We start from the raw sequence: 14,023 nt of genomic DNA on the forward strand, positions 1-14,023 counted from the left end.
GGGGGGGGAGGGAGGGGGTGGGGGGGGGGGGGGGGGGGGGGGGGGATTGGATTACTGCCGATGACATATTAGCGTTTGTAGCTAGATTTTTACCCAGAATGCAAATGGAAAAAAACCGTGAGCAAAACGGTGACTGGTACTGACTAGTATATATTCCATTGAGGGAAACTAAGTTTCATATCTGCTCAAGAGGCCCCCTGGTGGTTGAAGAAAAATCCACATATATATGAAAAAAAAACACCGAATGCTCTCTGGTATTGTTCAGGGGACCGGACCAAATGAGAAGGCGGGCCGCAGCTTGGGGACCCCTGATTTAATGCATCGTGTTCCCCCCGGATCATTATTTGTGTTGCACAGCGCTCTCACTTCCGCTTGAGTTGTTGACGAAAGTTAAGTGCTAGCAGCATAACGTCCAGTTTTCAAGTTCGGACCATGGGGATTTTACTGATTCATGATAATGTCCGGGTTTTTGTAGTTTTTCGGGGGACCAATAAACATCCTTAAAATGACGGAAGCGATGCTTGGAGTACGGCATTTTCTCCTCCCGGAGCTGCTGCTTGGTGGCCGGTTCAGAGCTAATGGTGGAGAAGAACACGGCGGGATTATTTATACAGGTGAGCGGATAGACCGAACTCTGTGGGCGGCTGTACTTTGGTTTACTGACTAACCGAAAAATAAATTTCACATCATCCTGGTCGCAACAAATGGATGGCGGAGCGCATCGTGGTGGCACGTAGCTGGTAGATGAGTTCATTATGTGTGTGACTAATGCAGGTATCAAATCCCATTGCTAACATGAACACAAAGCTATAAATGTCTGGGCGAGGTGAGAGTTCATCTGTTAAACTCACTGAAGATGAATACATAAACGAAAAGCTGGAGTATGCTTAGTTTATTTATAGAAATAGAATTTTTAGGCAGGCTATTTGAGTATAATAAAGAGCCTGCCTCTTTGTGTCTTGGAAAAAATTAAGAGTCTGGATACGAAGAAATAGGAAATTTATTAAAACCTTGCAAGGTGAGAACAGAAATACAGAGTCAAGCAGTCTATCAAGTCTGCTCTAACAGTGGATCTGGCTAACTTTTATAGGTTCTGGTCAGAGAAAAGAGACTTGATTGGACAATAGGTGTGAATCCCTGATTGTGATGTACCAGGGATTCCAACCCAGATGGTCTGGCCATTTGTCTATTGTTAAGGATAGGGGTTTGTTCTTTCATACTAAAGAGGGGAGATAAGTCCCCTGGGCAAGTCTCCAGAATCAAGGCATCCCCTGCTGTTATATGGCACTGTAGAAGTCTATAGGAAAGCAGCTTGACTAATCTCATGATAAGCTCATGCAGACACATGATCTCATCATCAGACACAATCGAAAGCACAAAAGGGGTGAGGGGCACATCATAAAATTTTCCATTAAACTGAATATAATTTCAGATTTTTGTATAACTTTTCTTCAGGTTAACTTAGAAAGTGAGCTATTATTGTTACAAATTAATTTTCTAAACTATAGAAAAGTTATTCTTGGGGATGTTCAAATGTGAAAAATTGGACTGATATTGATATGCGATAGTAATACTGCTGTTATGTTAGATTTACCAATGTTTTATTAAAATTTTTTTATCTGATTACTTATAATCGTAAGAATAATCAATAGATTACTCGATTACTAAAGTATTCGTTTACAACAGCCCTAAAACACAAATGTAATGACACTTAAATTTCACTAAGTGTTGCCGTTCCACATCAGGATGTTGGTCGATGTTCCAGTTAAAATCACCTCTAACCAGCTGCCTTTAGGGATTCAAAGGAACTCGGTGTTTCAGCTGTTTCTCAGTTTTCTGGAAGTTTATCTCAGATCTGTGCAGGATAGAAGCTGAATGCTGCTTCTCCATGTTTGGTTCTGGTCCTGCATCCAGAACCAGAATCAGGAGACTTCAGAAGTCTGCAGGTCGATCCAGCAGCAGGGTGGTCATTCACATTTAAATACAAATGTTCCTCTTGTGATTTAAATATTAAGTTATTTCCTAAGCAAACATTTGATTCATGTTGTCATGCTGTCCTTTGCTCCAGACCTTCCTCTGTCTCAGAGTTCTGGTTGCATGGAATCATTACCAGTTCAACCAAACTCCTGCTTCCAGTCTCATCTGAATGAGTGGAGCAACAGAAAATGGTTCATTAAAAGAAATCAGGATGAAAAGTGTTAATATTTAAATAAATGTACATTTAAAGGTCTTTCTGGTGTTTCGCAGACGGCTTCAGCACTTCCAGCAGTTCATGATATTCTGCTGAATTCCTGGAGTAAAGCTGCGACTTTGTCCACTGATGAAGATCATCCTTAGAGCTCTGATTGATGACTCCCATCTCACAGTATTTATCCAACAGCAGTCTGTCTCCAATGCCATGATATGTCCTGGTTGCTTTGGTGGACATGACATCAGGTCTTTTGTTTTGCTGATAAATTCCTGCACAGAGAGCAAACATTAGCCGACTGGTTGAAACAGCCTGTTTTTCTGCAGGCTAGTTGCAGCAGCTGAATCAGTCTCTTTTATGCACCTGCATCTCTCCGAAGAGACTCCGACATCTCTGGATTGGCCGCTATTAAGGACATCTTCATCGCTTTATGAGCATCACCAGAAATCAGAACTTCAGCTAGCTTTTCCCTGCAGCACACAGAGGAAGTGACATCAGCAAAGGGCCGCAATCAGTCATGAAGTGACACATTCTCACCTGATTCTGTGGGAGCCCTTGCTGTTTCCGGTGGTCAGTGCCTGCTTGTGATGTTTGGTGAGAACCTCTCTGCAGAGCCCACGCTTTCCGGTTTTATCAATCATGGCGTAAAGCTTAGGCTGGCTTGTTTCCAGCCTGTTCCTCAGGGCTTCGTTCTCGGGTTTCTGCAGCATCTCATGAGCTTTCTGGAAGGTGTTGATAGGTGGGATGTGGTCTGCATTCACAGGACAGCTCTGGTTGTTGTTATCAGCATTGGGTCTGTTCGTCCTCCGCAGGCCCTTGATGCTTCACAAACCAAACATCAAGTAAAGATGACTGTGTTAGAGAGTGACACTGCTATTTTAAATCTTTGGATAGAATGAACTCACTCATCAAACCTTCCAACCAAACCCAGGTCGTAGGTTTTTATCAGATCGGCCTCATGCTCCTGTAAATCGTGCATGTCTGTTGTGTTTCGTTTGTCATTGTAGTCTTTTCTGCTGGCCTGCTGCGTCTTCCTGCCTCCTCCACTGATGATGTATTTATCCAGGTATCTGTGGGTTTCTTCATATCCTCTCTGCAGGTTCACAGCTGCTGCGTACTTGGCTGTGTCCTGAAGCATCTGAACCATGACACGTCACAAACATTTCACCATGTCTACTTTTCCTTACACCAAAGCTACATTCAGTTTGTTCTTACTGACAACAGGATGCTAAATTAAGCAGAGATTTTAAATTACAATAGGGATAAAATATAAACTCTATAAACGCCAGGTTGCGTTGCTGAGTTCCAACAACATTTATCATTACTTTGTTTTATTCCTCCTATTGTCACATATATTCACCCGATTGATGAAACCATCAGACAGCACGGGATAAATATCCAGTGTGATGCTGATGATACTCGGCTATATCTTAAATCTTGATTAATCCAGTCTATTAGTCAGAGTTTATGTCTGGAAAACATAAACATCTGGATGACTCCATCTTTCTGTTTTTAAGTCCTGATAAGACAGAATTTGTCGACTTAGAGACTCAGCAGTTCAAAGAATCCAGACTGCCACATCTGAGCTACCAATAACTTCATGCTCTCTTTTTCATAGATGATCAACTTCACCCAGTTTTCTGTGGTTAACTCTTACAGTTCAGAGTCATTTTATGTTTAAACTCGTTTCCCTGAGAGCTGGAAAAGCTCTGGATCGAAGCATCGCTGTGCTGTACATTTATCAAAACAATTTAATTCAGTACAAAATTCTGGTAGTCATGCTTTGGGACTCTAGTATTTCAAATCAAGCTGTTTGATTCACAAATTATCTCTGGAGAGGACACAATGTATTAAATATGATTTGTTGTCTGGAGATGCAGCAAATGGTACCACAGGGATGTATATTAGGTCACCTTCTGTTCATGATTTATATAAATGAATTGGGACAACATGTGTCTGATTTGTATTTTATGCAGATGACGGTTATTTATTGCACTGGATCCACTCTTACTCCGTTCTTTGAACTATTACGGAAAGGCTTGGCTGCTATCCAGCACTCTTCATTACATTTAGAACTTGTTCTTAAAAGAAATACAAATAAACTGATTTATTTTTCCCAGAGGAAATTAAATCAAATGTAGAAAGCCTAGTGGAAAGGTTAAAATCAAAGTTGGGTTTTATTTTTTAAATAAGTTGTTTTTAATATAGAGATAAAAACTATCTTGTCATTGCAGTTTACTTGTCTGTGTTGGATTATAGAGACACTGTGATTCATCCTCACAGGTGGGATGTTCTGTCTGGTCCTGCTCAGTTTTTATCTAAGGATTACCTGGACTCCTGCCAGCCTATCTGCACTGAAAAATGTTGACTCTTCTGACTTGACTGCTTCTTTTTGCTTCTTTTGCTCAGACTGAATAGGCTGAGAAGACTTTTTTCTCTGTTCTCTGATCCTGGAACTTACTACAGAAAACTTTTAAATTAACTCATGTGCCTTTACCTCCAAAGTAAAAGTTTCAAAAGCATGCACCAGTTTTTCATAGCTTGTTGTTTTCTTTAAACTGTGTTACTTGTTAGTGTTTTATTTATTCCTGCTTCTTGGCCAGGACTCCCCCCAAAAATAAGTTTTTAATCTCGGCGTGATTTTATTCTGATAAAGTAAAGGTAAAATAAAAACTGAGAAAGGCTTTGAAGAGAGATTGATGGAGGTGAGAAGAACAGGAGACTGTGAGTTTCTGCCAGAGTGACTGGAAGTCTTTAGGGTTGGTATTTCTCAAAACTTTTAAATGATTTCTACATAAAACAACTTTAGTTTCCTTATCAGCACATTTTATGTTTGGCTGATGTTTTGAATGTCGTCATACTCACCAGATGCTTCACTTCACTTCGAAGCTGCACTGCCCTCTGTTTGTGGTCAGCAGTACTGCAGCTGGTGGCCTGGACCACAGCATGATAGAAGCAGTTCATATCTGCAGAGTTCACTGGAATCACAGCGCCATCTGGCTTCACAATGTCGAAATGTCCGCTGTAGGGCCTCGTTTCACCAGCAAGCCGTTCTGCGAATGTCCTGAAAATTACAAACAGAAATACCAAAACACTTTTATAGAGCTGGAAAATGAGTCCACCTGGAAACACCATATAACAGAGCAAACCAGAGGGACCTGAAGGTCATCTGAGGTTTTTAAGACCTAATTTAAGACGTGGTAGGTAATTCATGATTTTTAAAAAAATATCCTGATACATTAAACCAAAGATTGCTGCACCAGAAGTGACTCAATGCAGTCAGCTTGGCTTCCTTAGATAGAGATCCTTTTACGAATTTGAATAGAAAAGTAACTGACTATCTTGCTTAGCGCAGTTAATTGAATTAATGTGCATTTGGAGGACATTTGCTGTGAATAAGGTAATATGAAAATGAATTGATGAATACTTATTAACTCTAACAGAACAAAACACATCAATGTCATCAATATTAGATTCTCAATTGTTACTCACTGTTTTTGTGCTTCTGGGTCTTTGCTCAGTTGGAGGACAATATCTCCTGCAGAACTGTCCTTTCCTGGAAAGTAATCCTCAGAAAGCTTTTTCTTATCTTTGTCCACAACTATAACTCTGATGCCTTTTCCTTGAAGAGCGTCACTTTGAGTAAGGACATGGATGTCCAAAGCTGAAGCAGGACGGTCAACATCACAAACCTCCTCTATGTAACAATGAAGGTCCTGTTTGCTCTCCTCTGAAAGAGATTCACACGGTCTGCGGATGGCCTCCTTCATTTGGTGTTTATACAGCTGGTTGTCAAAGAAACCTTGAGTATTAGCCCTGCCCAGTAGGTTCCCAACAGCACTGCTAGCAGCGCTGTTTATTTGAGTCATGCAGGTTCTGGTGATGATGGAGGTCATGTGTCTTGAGCAAGCTTCAACAAATGACTCTAAAACACTTGAAGCTATAATGTGGAGAAGGTCTTTTTTAAGCCTTTTCACATCAGCTAATGAGTGTCTTCCATCCTTGTCATACTTTTCCTGCGGCAGCTGATCCAGGCTTTTCAACAACCCAGGCACAAAGGCTTTATGAATGACATCTTCTGTAGGAAATGAATTCAAGATTTCTACACAGAGTTTGATATACTGAGCCGACTCCAAAAGCTTCATCAGCACTTTAATCTCTTTCTGTTTCTCCATGTGCCGTGCCACAGAACCACAGACCTCTGACAGGGTATCAAGAACTTTACCAACCTGGGTGCAGTCCATCATCAGGTCAGGGATTATGTCTCGCGTCATCATGTCCACTGATAGACGGATTTCATTCTCACAACTCATGTCTATTGTGAAGTTGGTGAAGTTCTGCTCCATGGCCGTCTTTGGTACTGCTGAACAAATGAAGTTTGTGAGAGCAGACTCCAGACGGCTATTAGCTTTTATCATTGAAAAGACTTTGTCCCTGAAGGCCTCATTCAGAATCCTTTTAAAAACAGCTGGAAGTGCATTGCTGACAGTGTAACTTAGCGCAGCGACACATCCCTGCTTTGCCAGTTCCTGAACAGCAAATTTCCCTGCATGTTTACAGCACTCTTTCACTGTGAGGATGGAGCTACATTTAGCCCCAGCAACCAGACCTTTGGCACCACTTCGTACAGCCCTTACAGCTCCCTTGAGTTTGCTCAGTCCACCAAAGACCAGAGACACCCCAATGCTGATGGCTTTGGAGATTGCCCACTCAGCCCAGTCAAAGCTTCCTTGTATCATCCCCTTTATGCCGTGAATCATGTCAGAAACTCCTTCACTGATGAGTCCAAGCCCAAACTGGCTGGCGCTTCCATAGGACAGAGCACAAACGAGAACACCTGCCGCCACTTGGACAACTCCAAGACAAAAACAAGCAAAGGCGTCGATGGAAAACTCTGGTTTCTTTTTAACATCAAACACGATGCAGAGACCAAACTCATGAAGTACCATTATTTCATTCATGGTGATGGGGTCTTTGTCTTTGGAAAGACTGTAAACACTGGAGTCTTCTAAGATAGCCTCTCCTTTGCTGTTCTCAATGTGTTGGAGGGCTTTCAGGGCATTCTCAATGTATCCTTTCCAACATTTGAAGACACTCATTCTGGCTTTCATTTGGTTCTGCAGATTGCTGTCTTTGTGGTGGGGTAAGAAGTCATTAGTCATGGCCAAATTACAAAACATCATGGTGTTTGTTGACTCTGACAGGTACACATCCACAGCAGTCTTTGCTTTTTCCAACAATTGCTTTGCTTCCTCTTTGTAGCCACTCCTTTGCAGGTTGACTGTGATGTACGCCTGGTTATAAAGTGCCACAGCACAGTAGAAAGGATCGCACTGCACAGCACTCTGCCAGTACAGCAATGCTCCAAAGTCGCTTTCCTTTTTGTTGCTGCGGTGTATGTCAGTTCTGCTTTTTGCCAGTTTAATGTAGTCGTAGAAATTGTTCCTCCTCCCCTTTAAGATTTGATCGGCAGTGTTCTTCAACCCCTTCATAAGGTTTTCTTTCAGAAGGAGGATATCATTGTGCCTGCTGAAGTGCTCTTCATGGAGGATGAGCCACAAGGCCCATGATTCTTTCAAAGCATTGATTGCAGTCTCATAATCAAACTTTTGACGATGGCTCTTAAAACACTCAGGAAGATCTTTTGACATCAGCTTTTTGATATCCCTCCTCTCCTCTTCTGTGTAGTGCTTGTCAAAGTCACAGAGAAACTCACAAAATGTGGCGAACAGATTTTCCTTGATTTCAATTTGAAGCAGCTCATTTTTCTCCATACCATCCAAACGTCTGACTTCGTACTCCTCTCTGAGTTGTCTCATGGTTTCCACTGAGTGGCCTTGGTATGCTTGTGCCAGAAGATCCCGGTTGAGTATCATCTGTGCCATTCCTGGGTTTCCTTTGCGGGCGGTGCGTCCAAACACCTGTCTCTCTACACGGTGACTTCCAGGGAAGTATGTGAGAAGCACAAAGAGGCCTCCGCACTCATTGACTTCTTGGTGAACATGTATGTCTGTTCCTCTGCCTCCAAGGTTTGTAGCTATGATGATGTGTCCCTTTCTGAAAGTCTCCTTTTCAATGTTGTGCTTTTCGCTGATTGTATACATGCTGATCTTGGCAGAGTGTCTTTTTTGAACCTGTACTTTACCCTTCAGCTCCTTGGCAGTCTTGACATCCTCACAGATAATTAAAACAACCTGCCCTCTGTCTGCAGCTCTCCATGTAGTTTCACAGATGACCTGGATCCACTCAGTTTTTCCTCCAGAAACCTGAACTGCTGGCAGTTCTACAAGCTTTTTATGACGGTGAGCTGGAATGATGTAACTGGCTGTTTTGTACTGCCGTTTTAGAAATGCTTTCTCTGCTTTGCCCCCTAATGTCCCAGAGACTCCAAAAATCCCTTTGCCTGTCAGGTACTTTTTAAAGAAGTGGACATTTGACATGTAGTTTGTGACGTTAGATAATTGTGAAATTGCCAGTTGGTGTTTCATCTCCAAAAACTGTTGCAGGCCTTCACCCCAGCGCTTGTTTTTCTCTAGTACCCCACTGGCCTGGAAGTCCACAGGAATTATGGCATCATAATGATGAGAATCGTCACTGCAGAAACCAGGCCTGTCAACCTCTGGTGTCTTTTCAATCATGTACTCTCTATCTAGCGCCATCTGAATGGCTCTCAAGGCATTCTCTGCAAAAATGGGCAACTGATTCTCAACATACTCTTTCAAGAAAGATGGAATCACAATATATCCCTGAGTTTCATCCACCGACTTTAATGAGCACTCACTAGAAAATCTAATTTTGGATTTCAGTTTTTCAAGAGTTGACTCAGTGAGTGATTTCTCAGACATGATTTCACAGGCACATCCGTTCTGCAGAAGAAGGATCCTGACATCAGGGTCTGCAGAAGAATTGTCTTTACCGTAGCGCTTGGCTTTGTTGTTTACAAGTGAGTAACAGTCCACCACCACGCCATCAAGCACTGCTGTCTCAAGTTCCCTGAACAGCTCATGCTGCTGCTGATGTCCCAACTTGGCCATGATGGTTCCAATGACTTTCAATGTGGGATCTTCAGAGCTGCCTTTCTCTGTCTGAGTTTGACTCACTGCTTCATTTACTTGATTGAGATCCTCCTGAGAATAAAGGCCCAGCTTCACACCCAGCAACAGTATGTCAGCTTCTGAAAAGTCTGATTGTGGGCCAACCACAGCTTGCTTGGCAACCTTGTGACAGTACTGGATCCTAGTTCCCCATTGGATCTCGCCTGTTTCAAATATTTCTATCGGACGGCAGGTAGACATCAAGGCCCAGATACTTGCTAGGACCTGTTCCAGGTGTCTCAGCCCACTGGCTTGATGCGACAAGAAGGTCACCTGGACTCCACTGTCCAATGTCATGTAATCCACTTCATCCACAATAACACAGTCAAACTTTCTCTGTCCTCGAGTTGTTTTCTTCTCAAACTCTTGCCTCAGTATGTCTGCAGCAAAAGTACAAACAGTGCCATAAACTACTTGCATAGAATAAGCTTCTTCAAGCAGCTTGTCATGGTCTTCAAAGGAACTTTTAATTTGGTGTTGTGGAGGAACAGTTGATGAGGTCACACCAAACATTGCATAGAGTTTTTTCCACTCCTCTTGATCACGAATGGCAAGCAAAGGGGAGCTGGTCACAACATCCACCGCAGTACCTCGTATCGCCTGGATGGTGGCAAACATGGCTAAGATGCAGGTCTTTCCCTCACCGGTTCCGATTTCCAAGAGGCATCCTCGTTTGTTCTGGGACTGTTGTAGCAGCAGTAGCAGTAACGATGCAAGCTGAGTCAGTCTGGGAAAGTATCCCTGAACACTCTTTCCACTGGAGGTGATGAAGGTTGTGCACGTCTTCACGGCTATGGACATGACAATGAGGATGCTCTTTAGCATATCAGTGTTTGGATTGGAAAAGTCTATTGAAACTATCCACCTTTTACAGTCTTCAATCAAGTCTGACTCTAGGTCCACTCCTTTACATCTGGGCAACACAGCCTCAATGTACTGAAGAGTGTCTTCCAGTTGTGACAGGAGATCCTCTGGATAGTTATTTTCCTGCATTTCACTCAGGAGAGTCTCATGATCTTTGTCTTCCTCACATGATATACAGTCTCGAATATATCCTATGGGATCTTTGTGATTCAGTGCAGTGACGGCCAGTATGCAGCTTAGCCTATAGGTGCATACCCAGTGAAGGATGTTTGAGACTTTTTCCTGATCCATGCCCAACGTCCGTCCAATGAACAGCTTGATTTCTTTTGGAGTCCAGATGTTGTTGAAAAGTATTTGACTGAGGATCTCCTTGCCTTGTTTTGGTAACTTTGAAGTAATTTCAAGAATATTTACTAAAACCCGTCTGGCTAGAGTTGGATTAGAAATCTGCAGCTGAGCTTCCAAACTGAGAAAGAATTTGTTTTTTTTGTCTTGTCCAGTTCTGTGCTGAGACTGAAAATCAGGCTCACCCTCCAGAGTAACCTTGACCACAGCCTCCAGAACACTGAAGCGCTCGGTCAGGGACAGATCCACGTATCCAGTGGCCTGATCCAAAGCCCACTGTGACCAGATGGGGATATTGTGCTGTTCTAGGTAATTTAATATCAGCACATTTTGGAGAGACTTCATTCTGTCTTCAAGGTTTATCTTTGACTTCTCTTTCTCTTTGATTTGGTAGCTTGACAGAAGTTCTTCAAATCGTTGCTGCACATCTCTGAACTGCATAAAAGATTAATTCAGAACATTAGCATCAAGTATAAAAATTCATATGGTCAACTATTGCCAGAATCTAACTTGCTTTTTCATATTTAGTATGGTAAACCCAGAAGATCTCAAACCTTACCTCATCCCTCTCTATGTAAGCTGTATGATTGTCCAGCAACTGGTACAGAACTTCAGTCTTTTGCTGCTGGTGTTCTCGAGCTCTGACTTGTTCCTGCTCTTGAAGTCTTTCCTGAGCTTTTCTGATCTTTCTCTTGGAGGTTTTATTCTCCCAGTCAATCTGCTCTTGGATTCTCCTGGCTTGCTCTAGCTCTGCCAGGCGTCTTTTCTCCTCTTCTTGCCTTTTTCTCTGCAGTTCTTTTTGCCGTTTCTTCCATTGTTCCCATTCTCGTAGTTCACGTTCTTGCCTTTCCTGTTTTTGCCTTTCAAGTTCCAGTCGTACCTGTTCTTGTCGTTCCCATTGTCGTCGTTCACGTTCTTGTCGTTCCCATTCTCGTCGTTCGTGTTCTTGCCTTTCTTGTTCTCGTCGTACACGTTCTCGACGTTCCCATTCTCGGCGTTCCTGTTCTTGTCTCCTCTTGGTCTCCTCTTGGATCTTTCTTTTTCGTTCCAGCTCTGCCTGGCGCCTCTGCTCTTCTTCTTCCCTCTGACGTTTCTCTTCTTGTTGCCGTCTTTTGCGTTCTTCTCTTTCTAGTTTCTCTTCTTCGATTCTTGCTATAAGAAAATTCAAGAATGTTCTTGTAAATTTTATTACCCTCTTTAGTTTAATCACAGCTAGCTGAACATGTTCTGAGTTAGTATTACTTTAGAAGGTTTAAAAAAGTTAACTATTTTAACTGAATTTTATCTCAAATCAAGTCAGTAATGCTACCAAAGGTCTCAGGCAGAGGGTCCATTTTTTTTGTTTCAGTCTCTTAGCCTTAAAAATTAAGATTATTTCCTACCCATTAAAGTAGATTAAGAAAATCATTAACAAAAAGGTTGATGTTGAAAAATATGAGGTGCTGTTTTGAAAATTTACGCAGTCAATAATTAACAGCAGTAATTTGAGATTATGTAGCCTGATTAGAAATCAGGGGTTAATTTTCAAAGTCATTTCCGCCATGTTTTTCTTTTTTTCGTTTACTTATTCTCGTCAGAACTACAAACTAAATAATTATTTTTATTTAGTAAGCTAAGTACTTAGCAAAATAAATACTTAGTTTGCAAGCGCCTAAACAATCCACTAAAGAAGAAGAGGCAACTGTGGTGGACAAAGGTCATTCATGCATGGATGGATGATTGGATTAAAAGACATAAATTAAAAATGACGACTGATCTAAACGTGACGTTTAGAAAGATGTTCACTCATCATGTTCTCAATCCAACATTCAGCAGTGATCAGCGTTCTTGCCTCTTGGTTTCCAGCTGAATTGGCTCCTAATCCTTCATGTACCAAATAATTTCACGTATAAAGTCAAACAATTGAAGCTGAGTTCATCTAGATGTGTAGAAATCATCCAGCATTAACTGTGAGATATTGGTACATAATCTGAACGAACTGAAACTTCCCTTTATCGCTCAGTAGAAACAGGTTTGCTACAAACAGCAGACCACGCCTATCCAGGAAGTAAAGCAATAATGTGCAGCCTGAATGTTTCTATAAGACTTACCGTAGTTGGGACAGTGGTCAACCACTTCATCAGAACTGTTGACCAGCTCAAAGTGTTCCCGATCATCGCTCTCTCTTACAGTGAAATCATCGATGCGATTGTCAGAGTGGAGGTCCCATTCAGAGTGGTTTCCATAGCTAAGGTAAACGCCTCTGTCCAGAACAGCATCAAACAATCGGAATGGATATTTTAACAACGAAAATCCTAAAGGCCATCTTCCTGTTGCTGTACCATGTGGCTTCAATTTTGTCCCGCTCTGTGGAGTTGAGGAGAAGAAACAGTCAGAGAAGGTTCTTCCACTGGTTCATATCTCAGTTTGGACTCTTACCTTGTCTTTTTCATAAGAGTGGTACCAGGTGTAAGGGGTCTCATTGGTTACTGTAATAGTGATTACCATCTCTCTGCTCTGCAAGGACAAAGAATCAATTATCTATAGGAAATGATAAATTCAAGTGTTCCTCTTGAGAAACTTCAGCACTTTATCAAACCGATTGAAGAACCTTCAATGATTAGAATTCAGATATGTTCGAACACGTTGTCTCTCAGGGACATCCTATGTTTGCCTGGGAATCTGGACTGCTGTTTGGTCCATCAGCACAAACGGGAGCCAGAAACTCCAACGCCAACAACGATGCAGCCATACAGCTCATCAGGAAATCTCCAACACCAACAGCTGAGCTGGGGCCTCATCAGGATCTGAGTGCCCAACTGATGTCACCCACCTGAGTAAGTCCGACCTCCAGTAGTGTGGCACCCATTGACAATGTAATGGAAAATTTATTGTGACCTTTTGTTTGTAGGCCTAATGACTAATTTCCATTGTGAGCACAAGGTGCTCTGGTTGTGTTGAAGTCTGGGTGTGGTCAGGACTTTCACTTCCTGATAAGCTAGTTTGTGATAAAAGCTGTAAGAGCTGAGCAGCACCTCCTTAGATCTACAGCAGTTAGTTGGATCCGGAGTATAAAGAACATTCTGCTCATTTGAACGCTTTTTACCTTCGACATTGCTGCCCAAGTCGATAGGTGTTCAACATAGAGATCATAAACTACAGCATACATGATGCATGGTTGTCATATAACAATATGACAACCTGGTGTTAGGAATGATTTTGGCTTTATATTATAATTTCATCTCCGACTCTAAATGTCAGATTGAAAACCGACTCGGGGTTTTTCCTGGTTAAGGTGATTCTACAAAGTGTTGGGTCAGCTGTTGGTTTCTCCAAGTTTTGTTTTTCAATTAAATTTCAATGTCAAAGTAAAATATTTCCACTGTCCCTTAATTGCAGATGATTAGGTGGCGCTGTTGCTACAGGTTCATACTCTGACAATAGATTTGGCTAAAGCCCCAAGAGTTTAATAAGTAAAGTAATCCTCAAGACTTTTCCTTATGTTTTTGTTTCTATGCTTTTTGGTCAGCAAAAAACCAGGAACAAGTCAGCA

General features: G+C 42.0%; 1 protein-coding gene across 1 annotated transcript in view; it reads right to left on the reverse strand.

The window, feature by feature from the left end:
• Positions 1-194: 194 nt before the first annotated feature.
• The window catches only part of LOC106948571 (uncharacterized), a 26,707-nt gene continuing 12,878 nt past the window's right edge, over positions 195-14,023 (reverse strand). The window contains exons 2-10 of the mRNA XM_015034325.1: positions 12,910-12,987; positions 12,582-12,837; positions 11,051-11,643; positions 5,681-10,926; positions 5,054-5,252; positions 3,094-3,326; positions 2,726-3,010; positions 2,552-2,658; positions 195-2,460 (exon numbers count right to left, since the gene is read on the reverse strand). Coding sequence (XP_014889811.1) covers positions 2,222-2,460; positions 2,552-2,658; positions 2,726-3,010; positions 3,094-3,326; positions 5,054-5,252; positions 5,681-10,926; positions 11,051-11,643; positions 12,582-12,837; positions 12,910-12,978 — 7,227 coding nt within the window. The 5' untranslated portion in view covers positions 12,979-12,987 and the 3' untranslated portion in view covers positions 195-2,221. The remainder of the gene's footprint in view (positions 2,461-2,551; positions 2,659-2,725; positions 3,011-3,093; positions 3,327-5,053; positions 5,253-5,680; positions 10,927-11,050; positions 11,644-12,581; positions 12,838-12,909; positions 12,988-14,023) is intronic.

The sequence above is a fragment of the Poecilia latipinna genome, unplaced genomic scaffold, assembly GCF_001443285.1.
Source record: "Poecilia latipinna isolate Pla-1442-1.1 unplaced genomic scaffold, P_latipinna-1.0 Scaffold294, whole genome shotgun sequence".
Lineage (NCBI taxonomy): Eukaryota > Metazoa > Chordata > Actinopteri > Cyprinodontiformes > Poeciliidae > Poecilia > Poecilia latipinna.